The 19255-nt window shown below is 46.4% G+C and overlaps 1 protein-coding gene across 4 annotated transcripts in view; it reads right to left on the minus strand.

Annotated features, from left to right (window-relative positions):
- LOC115152826 (protein kinase C epsilon type) overlaps positions 1-19255 on the minus strand; it is a 218694-nt gene that overhangs the window by 20319 nt on the left and 179120 nt on the right. For all 4 annotated transcript variants that reach the window (XM_029697675.1, XM_029697676.1, XM_029697678.1 and 1 more), the window contains one exon: positions 4909-5063. In XM_029697675.1, the coding sequence (XP_029553535.1) occupies positions 4909-5063 (155 nt within the window). The remainder of the gene's footprint in view (positions 1-4908; positions 5064-19255) is intronic.

Below are 19255 nucleotides of genomic sequence, written 5' to 3' on the forward strand. Positions count from 1 at the left end.
TGTCCCACAACACTAACAGATCAAACTGCTACTGTCTCTAACAAAACCTAGCCACTGTTTTATTTTCTCTCTCAGAGGTGGGGGTGGGGGGGGGGGGGGGGGGGTCATGTACCGACTGCACAGAGTGTTCCAGAAAGGGTTGTCTGTATTCTTGGTTGGTGTGTTCAACAGGTCACAGAGAGGCAAGGCTAAGTCAACTCAGGTGAAGTATGTGACGCTACGTTAAACACGTTAGACCTCACATGCAAACATGCGTGCATCACATCCTGGTTCTCACTGATTTCATTGATTTACCAAGTCCAAACAAAGCGAAATCCACTGACAGAATACAATAGCCTTACCTGGAAATCAGAAAGCAATTTCAACATCATCGGCTCACAAGAACTACTCTATGGAAGTAACAGACAAATGGCCCACTTCCAGAGCTCTACAGCGAATGAACTACTCTCTGGAAGTAATGAGCTCTACAGTGAATGAACTACTCTCTAGAAGTGATGAGCTCTACAGCGAATGAACTACTCTATGGAAGTGATGAGCTCTACAGTGAATGAACTACTCTCTGGAAGTAATGAGCTTTATAGAGAATGAGCTCGCATATCAAATGGACAGTTTCATTAAAAGTAGACATAATGTAATGACGTTGTCACAAGCAGCACCACCGATATTGTGATGAGCACGATGTAAGTCACACAGTATGTGCACATGCTGCTACAACGTGGAAGCTACGGGACTAAAAGAGCGGAGAAGTTTAGCTTGGTGCTTCAACGCTCTTGACTCATTACTACCATTTACTTTGTGCATCGCTGAGTCGACCTTTAAAGCTATAACATGCTCCCTGTGATTATTAATAAACACTAAAATAAAGAGTCATTCAGACCATACGCCTAATCAAAAAGGCCCTAAGGAGGCTCGCTATGGCTACATGCACTGCTAAAATCATGTAGCCAGAACGCTTTGATTAAGAACAAGCTAGAGTCTGACCCGCTTTCCTGTCCCGAACACAAGCTCACTGCTCAGCCCAGTCTAACACAGAGAGAGAGAGAGAGAGAGAGAGGGGGAGGGAGAGAGGGAATGAGAACAAGAGAGTGAGTGAGAGAAAGGAAGAGAGAGAGAGAGGTGAAGAGAGAGTGGGTGAAAGGAAGAGAGAGAGAGAGAGCGAGTGAAAGAGAGGGGGAGAAATGGAGAGAGAAAGATAACCTACAGTACATAGCCAGAAATTCATTCCATCCTATTAACCATTATTCTTTTGATTTGACCCAACACAATTCCCACTGTTTGATCACTTCCTGCTTCCTAGCCTGCTTCCTACTTAGCAGACTGCCTGTAGGTGACACAACAACATTCATCTACCCGGTATCCAAGGGGTCAAAGTAGCTTTGAGTGTACAGTATCAGCTACCTCATGAAGCCAATACTAAATAATACCTACCCGCACTGCACATTCAGTGTATGGAGACTGATTTATAGCATTGTTTGTCGGTTGGCCTGATGTTATGCAGGTGACTCACTCTAAGAGGACACTAAATCATAACTCCTGGAGCTACAGACTAAACAGAAGACTGTATCTCTTATTGTCTGAATCAGAGAGGGACACTGACCAATACCTAGGTGAAATAACAGTTGTGAATGAGAGTATGGAACATGACATATTTATTTTAGAGGGAGTGAGTGAGTTAGTGGGTGAGTGAGTGAAAAAACCCAGAAACGCTTGCATACTGAATAAGCTCCCAATTGACCAGCTTTAGTAACAACGATTCAATCCAACATGGATCCTCGTGAGTGATCACATGCTTGTTTGGTACACACTCCATCACAGACACAGTGTGTCACAGCTAGTTCCTTACTGGACCAAGGTCCCGAGACACAGTACATGCATGTGCAGTATAGGCTAGCTAAGATTCTAAAGGAACATCAGATTGACCCAGGAAGTGTTGACCTTATTTCCATCGGAGCCTAGCTGTTTCCTTTAGCTCTCAGAGTGACTAAGTTCAGGAAGAGAGGCGTGGACCAAGCATTCATTCACCAAATGGGACTTTTCCTGTTAGGTCAGGTTGGTTGAGGAAAACAGAGAGAAAACGGACTGGGTGGGTTTCAGACTCCCAACTCCAACCACAGGCTGGTCCTCAGGTCAAGAGGTGCACTTAGAAGACTGCGAAGATGGCAGAGAAACTCCAGAAAACCATGTACTCTAGGAGGTGGATTTCTTAAAGCTGGGCCTACTCAAGGTGTTGCAGACTGATATCCACCAGAAAGGGAGAGAGATCTACTTTCCGCGGGGACAACATAGTTGTGTAGCCCAGAGGGAGTCAGGATTTGTGTGTCAACAGGGAGTCAACAGTGAGATGAGAGGATAAACGGAGCGCCAGAAACAGAATAAATCAACCCTAGCTGTAAACAACCTGGCATAAACACAGCCTGCAGGGCCCCATTACTGGGCAGAACAACGCACAACACAACACACAACACAACACACACCTGTAACAACTTAGACCCAGTTCAGTTCGCTTTGGACTCCCTAAGACCTAGGTCAGTATGTATCAAGCATCTCAGAGGAATGCTGATTTAGGAGCAGTTTTGCCTGATACTCTGAGATGTTTGGTACATATGGCCCGTGATCCCAAAGTTAGCGTGACACCGAAATCTGGACTGTACATCAAATACTGTTTTATTATGAAAAACTTTGAATCAAGGATTCTTATTTCTTACGTGGAAGTTATTTTGGGGACAAAGTGGGAATACATTTGGATTGAATGATTTGTTACAATGATGTTATGATTTGCCACAAAGACGCATTCTGACAGTTTGTCTGTTTTGCTATTGGCTGACAATGATTCTGTGACTGGCAGTGGTAGAAAATAGTTAGTTTTGGGAGGGAGGTTGACTGACAGACCTTGGATTAGGGACAGACTGCGCTGCTGTACCTGGACATCAGTTCATATCAGAATAGTCATCATTGAACAATGACTACTGTAACAGTGACGCTATTAAGTTTAAGTTGAGTTTCACTGGGTTGATTATGTGATATAATAGAATTGGTATGTTGAAATAACACGATAGCTTTATGATGTACTCTCTGTTATTATTAGCCTGGCCACAGATCAGTCTGTCCTGCTTGGATCGCTTTATGATGTACTCTCTGTTATTATTAGCCTGGCCACAGATCAGTCTGTCCTGCTTGGATAGCTTTATGATGTACTCTCTGTTATTATTAGCCTGGCCACAGATCAGTCTGTCCTGCTTGGATAGCTTTATGATGTACTCTCTGTTATTATTAGCCTGGCCACAGATCAGTCTGTCCTGCTTGGATAGCTTTATGATGTACTCTCTGTTATTATTAGCCTGGCCACAGATCAGTCTGTCCTGCTTGAATAGCTTTATGATATAGTGTCTGTTATTATTAGCCTGGCCCCAGATCAATCTGTCCTGCTTGGATAGCTTTATGATATAGTGTCTGTTATTATTAGCCTGGCTCCAGATCAGTCTGTCCTGCTTGGATAGCTTTATGATGTACTGTCTGTTATTATTAGCCTGGCCCCAGATCAGTCTGTCCTGCTTGGATAGCTTTATGATATACTGTCTGTTATTATTAGCCTGGCCCCAGATCAATCTGTCCTGCTTGGATAGCTTTATGATATAGCGTCTGTTATTATTAGCCTGGCTCCAGATCAGTCTGTCCTGCATTTTTACATTTACATTTTAGTCATTTAGCAGACGCTCTTATCCAGAGCGACTTACAGTAGTGAATGCATACATTTCATACAATTTCATACATTTTTTATATATTTTTCCTGTGTCCTGCTTGTGTCCTGCTTGGATAGCTTTATGATATAGTGTCTGTTATTATTAGCCTGGCTCCAGATCAGTCTGTCCTGCTTGGATAGCTTTATGATGTACTGTCTGTTATTATTAGCCTGGCCACAGATCAGTCTGTCCTGCTTGAATAGCTTTATGATATAGTGTCTGTTATTATTAGCCTGGCCCCAGATCAATCTGTCCTGCTTGGATAGCTTTATGATATAGTGTCTGTTATTATTAGCCTGGCTCCAGATCAGTCTGTCCTGCTTGGATAGCTTTATGATGTACTGTCTGTTATTATTAGCCTGGCCCCAGATCAGTCTGTCCTGCTTGGATAGCTTTATGATATACTGTCTGTTATTATTAGCCTGGCCCCAGATCAATCTGTCCTGCTTGGATAGCTTTATGATATAGCGTCTGTTATTATTAGCCTGGCTCCAGATCAGTCTGTCCTGCATTTTTACATTTACATTTTAGTCATTTAGCAGACGCTCTTATCCAGAGCGACTTACAGTAGTGAATGCATACATTTCATACAATTTCATACATTTTTTATATATTTTTCCTGTGTCCTGCTTGTGTCCTGCTTGGATAGCTTTATGATATAGTGTCTGTTATTATTAGCCTGGCTCCAGATCAGTCTGTCCTGCTTGGATAGCTTTATGATGTACTGTCTGTTATTATTAGCCTGTCCCCAGATCAGTCTGTCCTGTTTCAATAGCTTTATGATATACTGAGGGTTAGGGCCTTAGAGTCAGGTTAGGTTTATCTGTATACTGAAAACAATGTTACTAGGTGCTACTGCTAACATACATTCTAGTGTTTGTGTGTGTGTGTGTGTGTGTGTGTGTCTGTGTGTGCTCGCCCGTGCATGTGTATTTCTGTGTGTGTTTATTTGTGTGTGTGTGTATTTCTGTGTACGTGTTTAACAAAGTATCATAAGATCAGGGTGGCTCAACCTGTTGGAACGTTGTCAAGGAGGGCGGTCAAGTTTGATAGCAAAGTAGAGGAGGTCCCAAGTTCCAGCCATGTATGAGTTGAATCAGGGGGAAGTGGCACTCACTAAGCAAGCAGCGTGATGTCCGTAACAAGTGTGTGTGTGTGTGTTTGTTACCTGTAGATTACTCCATGTTGGTGAAGGAACATGAGGGCAGAAGTGACTTCGGCGGCATAGAAGCGAGAGCGCGTCTCGTCAAACTTCCTGGAGCGCTGGATCTGAAACATCAGGTCTCCGCCATTTACATACTCCATCACAAAGAACAGACGGTCCTGGAGAAGGAGGGAGAGACCAAGAGAAAGACAAGAAAAAGGGTTATACCCTTTCCACCCATTAATAAAAAAACGAACTATAACGACCATAGAATAGTTTCTACTTCTATAAGTCAGCCTCAAAGAATGAAGAGTTAATCAGATTGCATTATGAAAAGTTGATTTTTACAGTTATCATGTAGCTCAATAATTCAGCTCAATAAAGATTGAACTGTAGTTTATTGATAGTGTGATCCTCTGAGCATAACCAGTATTGTCCATCTGCACTAGTGTATATATTAAAATAGCCTTATCCCTGCATTACCCCATCCACCTTTACAAAGAACTGTGGTATTTATGGTCAGCAATCAATACCTGTCACTAAGGCTAAGCTCTCCACCCCACTTCACTCTCCCCTCCTCTCCCAACCCAACCTCACCTCTCCCCACCCCACCTCACCGTCCCCAACTCAACTCACCTCACCTCTCCCCACCCGTCACCTCCCCACCCAACCTCACCTCTCCCCACCCCACCTCTCCCCATCTCACCATCCCCAACTCAACTCACCTCACCTCTCCCCACCCCACCCCAACTATCCTCTCCCCACCCCACCTATCCTTACTGACACATCACCTACTGTACTGTATCTCTGACACCCCACCTACAGTACTATATTACTGACAACTCACCTACAGTACTGTATTACTGCCACCCATCATATAGTAATATATTACTGACAACTCACCTACAGTAATGTATAACTGCCACCCATCATATTGTAATGTATTACTGACACATCACCTACAGAAATGTATTACTGACATCACCTACAGTACTCTATTACTGACACCCAACCTGCAGTACTGTTTTACCGACACCCCACCTACAGAATTGTATTACTGGCACCCCAACTACCAGTACCGTATTAATGACACTCCAACTACAGTACTGTGTTAATGACACCCCAACCTACAGAACTACATCAATGTCACGTCCTGACCATAGTAAATTGTTATTTTCTATGGTAGAGTAGGTCAGGGCGTGACAGGGGGTGTTTGTCTGTTTTTGTATTTCCATTATTTCCATTCCATTACTTCCGGTCCGGAGCGAGCAGTCGCACTTCGCTTCGCTCCACAGGTAATATTACACTTCTTTACATTACAACGGCTTGGTTTGTTTGATCTGAGCAATTTTTCTTAGCTATCAAAGATAATTGTGTAGTTTAGAGTAATTAGAGTAATTATTGAGGCTAGCTATTTTTTCGTCCTCCTAACGTAGTCAACACTGCTAGCTGCTAGCTGCTAGCTAGTCAACACTGCTAGCTAGCCAACCTTTACCGACTAGCAGCGCTGTAGATACTAATACATTACAACGGAACGATTTGACTAGTGCAGTGTTAGCTAGCTAGCTACATAGCTGTCTTTGTCATAGCTTGATAATTGTGTAGTTTAGTAATTATCGAGGTTAGCTAGGTTAGCTAGCCAGCTATTTCCGTCCCCCGCGACGCCATTGTTCCATACCTAGCCAACTATTACCGACGAGCAGCATTGTAGAAACTAAATACATTACAAAGGAACGTCTTGATTAGTGTTATGTTATGTTAGCTAGCTACAAAGTTGCTTTTGTATAATAGCCAACCTCTACCGACTAGCAGCACTGTAGAAACTATTACATTACAACGGAACGACTTGATTAGTGTAGTGTTGTGTTAGTTAGCTAGCATTTTCGTCATTTTAGTCAATAAGATTTTCGCAACGTAAGCTTAACTTTCTGAACATTCGAGACGTGTAGTCCACTTGTCATTCCAATCTCCTTTGCATTAGCGTAGCCTCTTCTGTAGCTTGTCAACTATGTGTCTGTCTATCCCTGTTCTCTCCCCTCTGCACAGGCCATACAAACGCTTCACACCGCGTGGCCGCTGCCACTCTAACCTGGTGGTCCCAGCGCGCACGACCCACGTGGAGTTCCAGGTCCGGCAGCCTCTGGAACTGCCGGTCTGCGGCCAACAAGGCTGAGTTCATCTCAGCCTATGCTACCCTCCAGTCCCTAGACTTCCTGGCGCTGACGGAAACATGGATTACCACAGATAACACTGCTACTCCTACTGCTCTCTCCTCGTCTGCCTACGTGTTCTCGCATACCCCTAGAGCATCGAGCCAGCGGGGTGGTGGCACTGGAATCCTCATCTCTCCCAAGTGGACATTCTCTCTTTCTCCCCTGACCCATCTGTCTATCTCCTCATTTGAATTCCATGCTGTCACAGTTACCAGCCCTTTCAAGCTTAACATCCTTATCATTTATCGCCCTCCAGGTTCCCTTGGAGAGTTCATCAATGAGCTTGATGCCTTGATAAGTTCCTTCCCTGAGGATGGCTCACCTCTCACAGTTCTGGGTGACTTTAACCTCCCCACGTCTACCTTTGACTCATTCCTCTCTGACTCCTTCTTTCCACTCCTCTCCTCTTTTGACCTCACCTTCTCACCTTCCCCCCTACTCACAAGGCAGGCAATACGCTTGACCTCATCTTTACTAGATGCTGTTCTTCCACTAATCTCATTGCAACTCCCCTCCAAGTCTCCGACCACTACCTTGTATCCTTTTCCCTCTCGCTCTCATCCAACACTTCTCACTCTGCCCCTACTCGGATGGTATTGCGCCGTCCCAACCTTCGCTCTCTCTCTCCCGCTACTCTCTCCTCTTCCATCCTATCATCTCTTCCCTCTGCTCAAACCTTCTCCAACCTATCTCCTGATTCTGCCTCCTCAACCCTCCTCTCCTCCCTTTCTGCATCCTTTGATTTTCTCTGTCCCCTATCCTCCAGGCCGGCTCGGTCCTCCCCTCCTGCGCCGTGGCTCGACGACTCACTGCGAGCTCACAGAACAGGGCTCCGGGCAGCCGAGCGGAAATGGAGTAAAACTCGCCTCCCTGCGGACCTGGAATCCTTTCACGCCCTCCTCTCTACATTTTCCTCTTCTGTCTCTGCTGCTAAAGCCACTTTCTACCACTCTAAATTCCAAGCATCTGCCTCTAACCCTAGGAAGCTCTTTGCTACCTTCTCCTCCCTCCTGAATCCTCCTCCCCCTCCCCCCCTCCTCTCTCTCTGCGGATGACTTCGTCAACCATTTTGAAAAGAAGGCTGATGACATCCGATCCTCGTTTGCTAAGCCAAACGACACCGCTGGTCCTGCTCACACTGCCCTACCCTGTGCTTTGACCTCTTTCTCCCCTCTTTCTCCAGATGAAATCTCGCGTCTCGTGACGGCCGGCCGCCCAACAACCTGCCCACTTGACCCTATCCCCTCCTCTCTTCTCCAGACCATTTCCGGAGACCTTCTCCCCTACCTCACCTCGCTCATCAACTCATCCTTGACCGCTGGCTACGTCCCTTCCGTCTTCAAGAGAGCGAGAGTTGCACCCCTTCTGAAAAAACCTACACTCGATCCTTTCGATATCAACAACTACAGACCAGTATCCCTTCTTTCTTTTCTCTCCAAAACTCTTGAACGTGCCGTCCTTGGCCAGCTCTCCTGCTATCTCTCTCAGAATTACCTTCTTGATCCTAATCAGTCAGGTTTCAAGACTGGGCATTCAACTGAGACTGCTCTTCTCTGTGTCACGGAGGCTCTCCGCACTGCTAAAGCTAACTCTCTCTCTCCTCTGCTCTCATCCTTCTAGACCTATCTGCTGCCTTTGATACTGTGAACCATCAGATCCTCCTCTCCACCCTCTCCGAGCTGAGCATCTCCGGCGCGGCCCACGCTTGGATTGCGTCCTACCTGACAGGTCGCTCCTACCAGGTGGCGTGGCGAGAATCTGTCTCCGCACCACGTGCTCTCACCACTGGTGTCCCCCAGGGCTCTGTTCTAGGCCCTCTCCTATTCTCACTATACACCAAGTCACTTGGCTCGGTCATATCCTCACATGGTCTCTCCTATCATTGCTACGCAGACGACACACAATTAATCTTCTCCTTTCCCCCTTCTGATAACCAGGTGGCGAATCGCATCTCTGCATGTCTGGCAGACATATCAGTGTGGATGACGGCTCACCACCTCAAGCTGAACCTCGGCAAGACGGAGCTGCTCTTCCTCCCGGGGAAGGAATGCCCTTTCCATGATCTCATCATCACGGTTGACAACTCCCTTGTGTCCTCCTCCCAGAGTGCTAAGAACCTTGGCGTGACCCTGGACAACACCCTGTCGTTCTCCACTAACATCAAGGCGGTGACCCGATCCTGTAGGTTCATGCTCTACAACATTTGCAGAGTACGACCCTGCCTCACACAGGAAGCGGCGCAGGTCCTAGTCCAGGCACTTGTCATCTCCCGTCTGGATTACTGCAACTCGCTGTTGGCTGGGCTCCCTGCCTGTGCCATTAAACCCCTACAACTCATCCAGAACGCCGCAGCCCGTCTGGTGTTCAACCTTCCCAAGTTCTCTCACGTCACCCCGCTCCTCCGCTCTCTCCACTGGCTTCCAGTTGAAGCTCGCATCCGCTACAAGTCCATGGTGCTTGCCTACGGAGCTGTGAGGGGAACGGCACCTCCGTACCTTCAGGCTCTGATCAGGCCCTACACCCAAACAAGGGCACTGCGTTCATCCACCTCTGGCCTGCTCGCCTCCCTACCTCTGAGGAAGCACAGTTCCCGCTCAGCCCAGTCAAAACTGTTCGCTGCTCTGGCACCCCAATGGTGGAACAAGCTCCCTCACGACGCCAGGACAGCGGAGTCAATCACCACCTTCCGGAGACACCTGAAACCCCACCTCTTTAAGGAATACCTGGGATAGGATAAAGTAATCCTTCTAACCCCCCCCCCCAAAAGATTTAGATGCACTATTGTAAAGTGGTTGTTCCACTGGATATCATAAGGTGAATGCACCAATTTGTAAGTCGCTCTGGATAAGAGCGTCTGCTAAATGACTTAAATGTAAATGTAAATGTATTTCTATGTTCAGTTTCTAGTTTTGTATTTCTATGTTGGTTTTTGTTTGGCATGACCTCCAATTAGAGGCAGCCGGTTGTCGTTGTCTCTAATTGGAGGTCATATTTAAGTTGATGTTTGTCCCACCTGTTTTTGTGGGTGATTATATTTTGTGAGTAGTGTTTGTTCCTCCTGCGTCACGGTTAGTTGTTTTGTCCTTCAGTTTATTTTTGTATTGCATTAAGTTTTACTGTCTAATAAATATGTGGAACGAAACAGATGCTGCATTTTTGTCCGATCATTTAAACAGCAGTGACAATCAATGACACCTAACCTAATGTATTAGTGACACCCCACCTACAGTACTGTATATCTGACAACTCAACCAACAGTACTGTAATACCGACAATCCACCTACAGAACTGTACTGACACCACACCAACAGTACTGTATTACTGACACCCCACCTACAGTACTGTATTACTGACACCCAACCTACAGAACTGTATTAATGACACCTAACCTACAGTACTGTATTACTGACACCCAACCTACAGAACTGTATTAATGACACATCACCTACAGTACTGTATTACTGACACCCAACCTACAGAACTGTATTAATGACACCCCACCTACAGTACTGTATTACTGACACCCAACCTACAGAACTGTATTAATGACACCCCACCTACAGTACTGTATTACTGACACCCCACCTACAGTACTGCATTATTTGACACCGCACCAACGGTAATGTATTACTGACACCATACCTACATTACAGTATTACTGACACCCCACCTACAGTACTGTATTATTTGACACCGCACCAACGGTAATGTATTACTGACACCATACCTACATTACAGTATTACTGACACCCCACCTACAGTACTGTATTATTTGACACCGCACTAACGGTAATGTATTACTGACACCATACCTACATTACTGTAATACTGACAACCCACCTACAGAACTGTACTGACACGCCACCTACACTACTGAATTACTGACAACCCACCTACAGTAATGTATTACTGACACCCCAACCCACAGTACTATATTACTTGACACCGCACCTATGGTAATGTATTACTTACACCCCACCTACAGTACTGAATTACTGACAAATCACATACAGTAATGTATTACTTGACACCGCACATACGGTACTGTATTACTGACACCCCACCTACAGTACTGTATTACTGATACCCCACCTACAGTACTGTATTACTGACACCCCAGCTATAGTATTGAATTACTGACACATCACCTAAAGTACTGAATTACTGACACATCACCAACAGTACTATTTACTGACACATCGACTACAGTAATGCATTACTGACACCCCACCTACAGTAATGTATTACTGACACATCACCTACAGTAATGTATTACTCACACCCCACCTACAGTAATGTATTACTGACACCATACCTACATTACTGTAATACTGACAACCCACCTACAGAACTGTACTGACACGCCACCTACACTACTGAATTACTGACAGGCAGACCGTCTCAGGAGGTTCCGGACTGCGGGCCGTCTCAGGAGGTTCCGGACTGCGGGCCGTCTCAGGAGGTTCCAGACTGCAGGCCGTCTCAGGAGGTTCCAGACTGTAGGCCGTCTCAGGAAGTTCCGGACTGAAGGCCGTCTCAGGAGGTTCCAGACTGCGGGCCGTCTCAGGAGGTTCCGGACTATGGGCCGTCTCAGGAGGTTCCAGACTGTAGGCCGTCTCAGGAAGTTCCGGACTGAAGGCCGTCTCAGGAGATTCCAGACTGCGGGCCGTCTCAGGAGGTTCCAGACTGCGGGCCGTCTCAGGAGGTTCCAGACTGCGGGCCGTCTCAGGAGGTTCCGGACTGCGGGCCGTCTCAGGAGGTTCCGGACTATGGGCCGTCTCAGGAGGTTCCGGACTGTGGGCCGTCTCAGGAGGTTCCAGACTGTAGGCCGTCTCAGGAAGTTCCGGACTGAAGGCCGTCTCAGGAGGTTCCAGACTGCGGGCCGTCTCAGGAGGTTCCGGACTATGGGCCGTCTCAGGAGGTTCCAGACTGTAGGCCGTCTCAGGAAGTTCCGGACTGAAGGCTGTCTCAGGAGGTTCCAGACTGCGGGCCGTCTCAGGAGGTTCCAGACTGCGGGCCGTCTCAGGAGGTTCCGGACTATGGGCCGTCTCAGGAGGTTCCAGACTGTAGGCCGTCTCAGGAAGTTCCGGACTGAAGGCCGTCTCAGTAGGTTCCGGACTATGGGCCGTCTCAGGAGGTTCCGGACTATGGGCCGTCTCAGGAGGTTCCGGACTGTATTACTGACAACTTTCCTACAGTAATGTATTACTGACACCCAACACACAGTACTGTCTTACTGACACGCCACCTAAAGTACTGAATTACTGACACGCCACCTAAAGTAATGTATTACTGACAACCCACACACAGTAATGTAATAATGACACATCACCTAAAGTACTGAATTACTGACACGCCACCTAAAGTAATGTATTACTGACAACCCACCTACAGTAATGTATTAATGACACATCACCTAAAGTACTGAATTACTGACACATCACCTACAGCACTACTTACTGACACATCGCCTATAGTACTGTATTACTGACACATCACCTACAGTACTGTTTTACTGACACCCCACCTACAGAACTGTACTGACACGACACCTACAGTACTGTATTACTGACACCCCACCTACAGTAATGAATTACTGACACCCTACCTACAGTAATGTATTACTGTCACCCCACCTACAGTACAAGAATACTGACAACCCACCTACAGAACTGCACTGACACGCAACCTACACTACTGTATTACTGACACCCCCACCTACAGTAATGTATTACTGACGCCCCACCTACAGTACTGTGCATCTGCAACCTCAACCAACAGTACTGTAATACTGACAACCCACCTTCAAAACTGTACTGGCACACCAACTACAGTACTGTATTACTTGCACCCCACCTACAGTAATGTATTACTGTCAACTCACCTATAGTACTGTATTACTGACAACTCACCTACAGCACAGTATTACTGACACATCACCTTCAGTACTGTATTACTGACAACTCACCTACAGCACAGTATTACTAACACATAACCTACAGTACTGTATTACTGACACCCCAACCTAAAGAATTGTATTCCTGACACCCAACCTGCAGTACTGTACATCTGAAACCTCAACCAACAGTACTGTAATACTGACAACACATCTAAAGATCTGTACTGGCACGCCACCTACAGTAATCTATTACTGACACCCCACCTACACTAATGTACTACTGACAACTCACCTACAGTACTGTATTACTGACAAATCACCTACAGCACTGTATTACTGACAAATCACCTACGGCACTGTATTACTGGCACGCCACCTACAGTAATGTATTACTGACACCCAACCTACAGTACTGTATTAATAACACATCACCTACAGAACTGTACTGACACGACACCTACAGTACTGTATTACTGTCACCCCACCTACAGTACTGTATTACTGACACCCCACCTACAGTACTGTATTACTGTCACCCCACCTACAGTACTGTATTACTGACACCCCACCTACAGTACTGTATTACTGACACCCCACCTACAGTACTGTATTACTTTCACCCCACCTACAGTACTGTATTACTGACACCCCACCTACAGTACTGTATTACTGACACCCCAACTACAGTACTGTATTACTGACACCCCAACTACATCACTGTATTACTGACACCCCACCTACAGTACTGTATTACTGACACCCAACCTACAGTACTGTATTACTGACACCCAACCTACATTACTGTATTACTGACACCCCACCTACAGTACTGTATTACTGACACGCAACCTACAGTACTGTATTACTAACACCCCCACCTACAGTACTGTATTACTGACACCCCACCTACAGTACTGTATTACTGACACGCAACCTACAGTACTGTATTACTGACACCCCCACCTACAGTACTGTATTACTGACAACTCACCTACAATACTGTATTACTGACACCCCCACCTACAGTACTGTATTACTGACAACTCACCTACAGTACTGTATTACTGAAACCCAACCTACAGTACTGTATTACTGACACCCCACCTACAGTACTGTATTACTGACACGCAACCTACAGTACTGTATTACTGACACCCCCACCTACAGTACTGTATTACTGACAACTCACCTACAATACTGTATTACTGACACCCCACCTACAGTACTTTGTTACTGACACATCACCTACAGTACTGTATTACTGACACACTCCACTCCCCATTTCAACTCACCTCACCCGCCCCAACTAACCCCTCCTAACACCACCCCACCTAACCCACCTCACGCTTCCTCACTCCACTCCATCTCACCCCTCCCCACCTCGCCCTTCCTCAATCCATCTCACCCCTCCCCACCTCACACCTCCTTACCCCACCTCACCCCAACACACCTGAGTGGAGGGGGATATAAAAAGCCCTCTATATAAGACAGGAATGACCCTGTCTGATCTCCAAACCATTCTTTAACTCCACCACGGGTCACAGAGCTACAGTGAGGACCATTGACTCATTGTCCATAATTCCTATTACAATGGGGCTTTTCCCAGCAATGAAGAAAACAACATTCATTAGAAATACAACTCATCTTCCAGGCAGCGTCTTACTTCACAACTGGGAATTTACAGACGGGACTTGGTAGCATGAAGGCATAGGAGGGAATTCTCCAAATGCTGACACCTCACCTACAGTACTGTATTACTGAAATACCACCTACAGTACTGTATTACTGAAATACCACCTACAGTACTGTATTACTGACACCCCACCTACAGTACTGTATTACTGAAATACCACCTACAGTACTGTATTACTGACACCCCACCTACAGCACTGTATTACTGAAATACCACCTACAGTACTGTATTACTGACACCCCACCTACAGCACTGTATTACTGAAATACCACCTACAGTACTGTATTACTGACACCCCACCTACAGTACTGTATTACTGAAATACCACCTACAGTACTGTATTACTGACACCCCACCTACAGCACTGTATTACTGAAATACCACCTACAGTACTGTATTACTGACACCCCACCTACAGTACTGTATTACTGAAATACCACCTACAGTACTGTATTACTGACACCCCACCTACAGTACTGTATTACTGAAATACCACCTACAGTACTGTATTACTGACACCCCACCTACAGCACTGTATTACTGAAATACCACCTACAGTACTGTATTACTGACACCCCACCTACAGTACTGTATTACTGAAATACCACCTACAGTACTGTATTACTGACACCCAACCTACAGTACTGTATTACTGAAATACCACCTACAGTACTGTATTACTGACACCCCACCTACAGCACTGTATTACTGAAATACCACCTACAGTACTGTATTACTGACACCCCACCTACAGTACTGTATTACTGAAATACCACCTACAGTACTGTATTACTGACACCCCACCTACAGCACTGTATTACTGAAATACCACCTACAGTACTGTATTACTGACACCAAAGCTACAGTATTGTATTACTGACACCCCACCTACATTACTGTACTTCTGAAATACCACCTACAGCACTGTATTACTGACACCCCACCCACAGCACTGTATTACTGACACCACACCTACAGTACTGTATTACTGACATCCCACCTACATTACTGTACTTCTGAAATACCACCTACAGTACTGTATTACTGACACCCCAGCTACAGAACTGTACTGACACCACACCAACAGCACTGTATTACTGACACCCCACCTACAGCACTGTATTACTGACACCACACCTACAGTACTGTATTACTGACATCCCACCTACATTACTGTACTACTGAAATACCACCTACAGTACTGTATTACTGACACCCCAGCTACAGAACTGTACTGACACCACACCAACAGCACTGTATTACTGACACCCCACCTACAGCACTGTATTACTGACACCACACCTACAGTACTGTATTACTGACATCCCACCTACATTACTGTACTACTGAAATACCACCTACAGTACTGTATTACTGACACCCCAGCTACAGAACTGTACTGACACCACACCAACAATACTGTTACAATAGCGTACGTGTAACACTTGGCCTCTGCTTCACCGACTGCACGCTTGAACTGAACAACAGGAGAAGAGAAGCTCCCCTCTCACACTGCTGGGGGAATGGTAGGCTCCCCTCTCACACTGCTAGGGGAATGGTAGGCTCCCCTCTCACACTGCTAGGGGAATGGTAGGCTCACCTCTCACACTGCTAGGGGAATGGTAGGCTCCCCTCTCACACTGCTAGGGTAATGGTAGGCTCCCCTCTCACACTGCTAGGGGAATGGTAGGCTCTACTCTCACACTGCTAGGGGAATGGTAGGCTCCACTCTCACACTGCTAGGGGAATGGTAGGCTCCCCTCTCACACTGCTAGGGGAATGGTAGGCTCCACTCTCACACTGCTAGGGGAATGGTAGGCTCCCCTCTCACACTGCTAGGGGAATGGTAGGCTCCACTCTCACACTGCTAGGGGAATGGTAGGCTCCCCTCTCACACTGCTAGGGGAATGGTAGACTCCACTCTCACACTGCTAGGGGAATGGTAGGCTCCCCTCTCACACTGCTAGGGGAATGGTAGGCTCCCCTCTCACACTGCTAGGGGAATGGTAGGCTCCACTCTCACACTGCTAGGGGAATGGTAGGCTCCCCTCTTACACTGCTAGGGGAATGGTAGACTCCACTCTCACACTGCTAGGGTAATGGTAGGCTCCCCTCTCACACTGCTGGGGAAATGGTATGCTCCCCTCTCACACTGCTAGGGGAATGGTAGGCTCCACTCTCACACTGCTAAGGGAATGGTAGGCTCCCCTCTCACACTGCTAAGGTAATGGTAGGCTCCCCTCTCACACTGCTGGGGGAATGGTAGGCTCCACTCTCACACTGCTAGGGTAATGGTAGACTCCCCTCTCACACTGCTGGGGTAATGGTAGGCTCCCCTCTCACACTGCTGGGGGAATGGTAGGCTCCCCTCTCACACTGCTAGGGTAATGGTAGCCTCCCCTCTCACACTGCTGGGGGAATGGTAGGCTCCCCTCTCACACTGCTAGGGGAATGGTAGGCTCCCCTCTCACACTGCTAGGGGAATGGTAGGCTCCACTCTCACACTGCTAGGGGAATGGTAGGCTCGACTCTCACACTGCTAGGGGAATGGTAGGCTCCACTCTCACACTGCTGGGGGAATGGTAGGCTCCCCTCTCACACTGCTAGGGTAATGGTAGGCTCCCCTCTCTCACTGCTAGGGGAATGGTAGGCTCCCCTCTCACACTGCTGGGGAAATGGTAGGCTCCACTCTCACACTGCTAGGGTAATGGTAGGCTCCACTCTCACACTGCTAGGGTAATGGTAGGCTCCCCTCTCACACTGCTGGGGGAATGGTAGGCTCCACTCTCACACTGCTAGGGGAATGGTAGGCTCCACTTTCACACTGCTAGGGTAATGGTAGACTCCACTTTCACACTGCTTCTAATTCTTTCCTGCTTCTAATTAGAAATGTACAGATAATAGCTTCCATTGCAGACACAGAGAAAATTCAAGATGGCCGCCAGGACCCAACAATATGGGCCTGTCTGTGTGTGTCTGTGTTTGTCTGTGTGTGTGTATCTGTGTGTTTGTGTGTGTGTCAGACATGCCTGTCTGGGTCACCCCACCATACATTGCAAGAAGGATCCAGTCTGAACATGCTCTTTATGTAACCGACTACACACACACACACACACACACACACACACACACACACACACACACACACACACACACACACACACACACACACACACACACACACACACACACACACACACACAGAAAAACACACAAACACTCACAGACACACACACACAATCCATTATGAATAACCAAATCTTTTCAAGAGATATGTTACTTAACATTTACAAAGAAAGGGAGACGGTAAGGTCGGTATGGTCATGAATGGTTTCATTCCATGTTTTCACAAGCATTAGCATTATCATTATCATTTCAGTGAAGAGCGCATTGTGTGGACACAGCTCTAGAATGTTGACTTCTGTACACAGACCTACAGTCATCCATACACATTGACTTCTGTACACAGACCTACAGTCATCCATACACATTGACTTCTGTACACAGACCTACAGTCATCCATACACATTGACTTCTGTACACAGACCTACAGTCATCCATACACATTGACTTCTGTACACAGACCTACAGTCATCCATACACATTGACTTCTGTACACAGACCTACAGTCATCCATACACATTGACTTCTGTACACAGACCTACAGTCATCCATACACATTGACTTCTGTACACAGACCTACAGTCATCCATACACATTGACTTCTGTACACAGACCTACAGTCATCCATACACATTGACTTCTATACACAGACCTACAGTCATCCATACACATTGACTTCTGTACACAGACCTACAGTCATCCATACACATTGACTTCTGTACACAGACCTACAGTCATCCATACACATTGACTTCTGTACACAGACCTACAGTCATCCATTCACATTGACTTCTGTACACAGACCTACAGTCATCCATACACATTGACTTCTGTACACAGACCTACAGTCATCCATACACATTGACTTCTGTACACAGACCTACAGTCATCCATACACATTGACTTCTGTACACAGACCAACAGTCATCCATACACATTGACTTCTGTACACAGACCTACAGTCATCCATACACATTGACTTCTGTACACAGACCTACAGTCATCCATACACATTGACTTCTGTACACAGACCTACAGTCATCCATACACATTGACTTCTGTACACAGACCTACAGGCATCCATACACATTGACTTCTATACACAGACCTACAGTCATCCATACACATTGACTTCTGTACACAGACCTACAGTCATCCATACACATTGACTTCTATACACAGACCTACAGTCATCCATACACATTGACTTCTGTACACAGACCTACAGTCATCCATACACATTGACTTCTGTACACAGACCTACAGTCATCCATACACATTGACTTCTGTACACAGACCTACAGTCATCCATACACATTGACTTCTGTACACAGACCTACAGTCATCCATACACATTGACTTCTATACACAGACCTACAGTCATCCATACACATTGACTTCTGTACACAGACCTACAGTCATCCATACACATTGACTTCTGTA

Source organism: Salmo trutta, chromosome 18 (assembly GCF_901001165.1).
Source record: "Salmo trutta chromosome 18, fSalTru1.1, whole genome shotgun sequence".
Taxonomy (NCBI): domain Eukaryota; kingdom Metazoa; phylum Chordata; class Actinopteri; order Salmoniformes; family Salmonidae; genus Salmo; species Salmo trutta.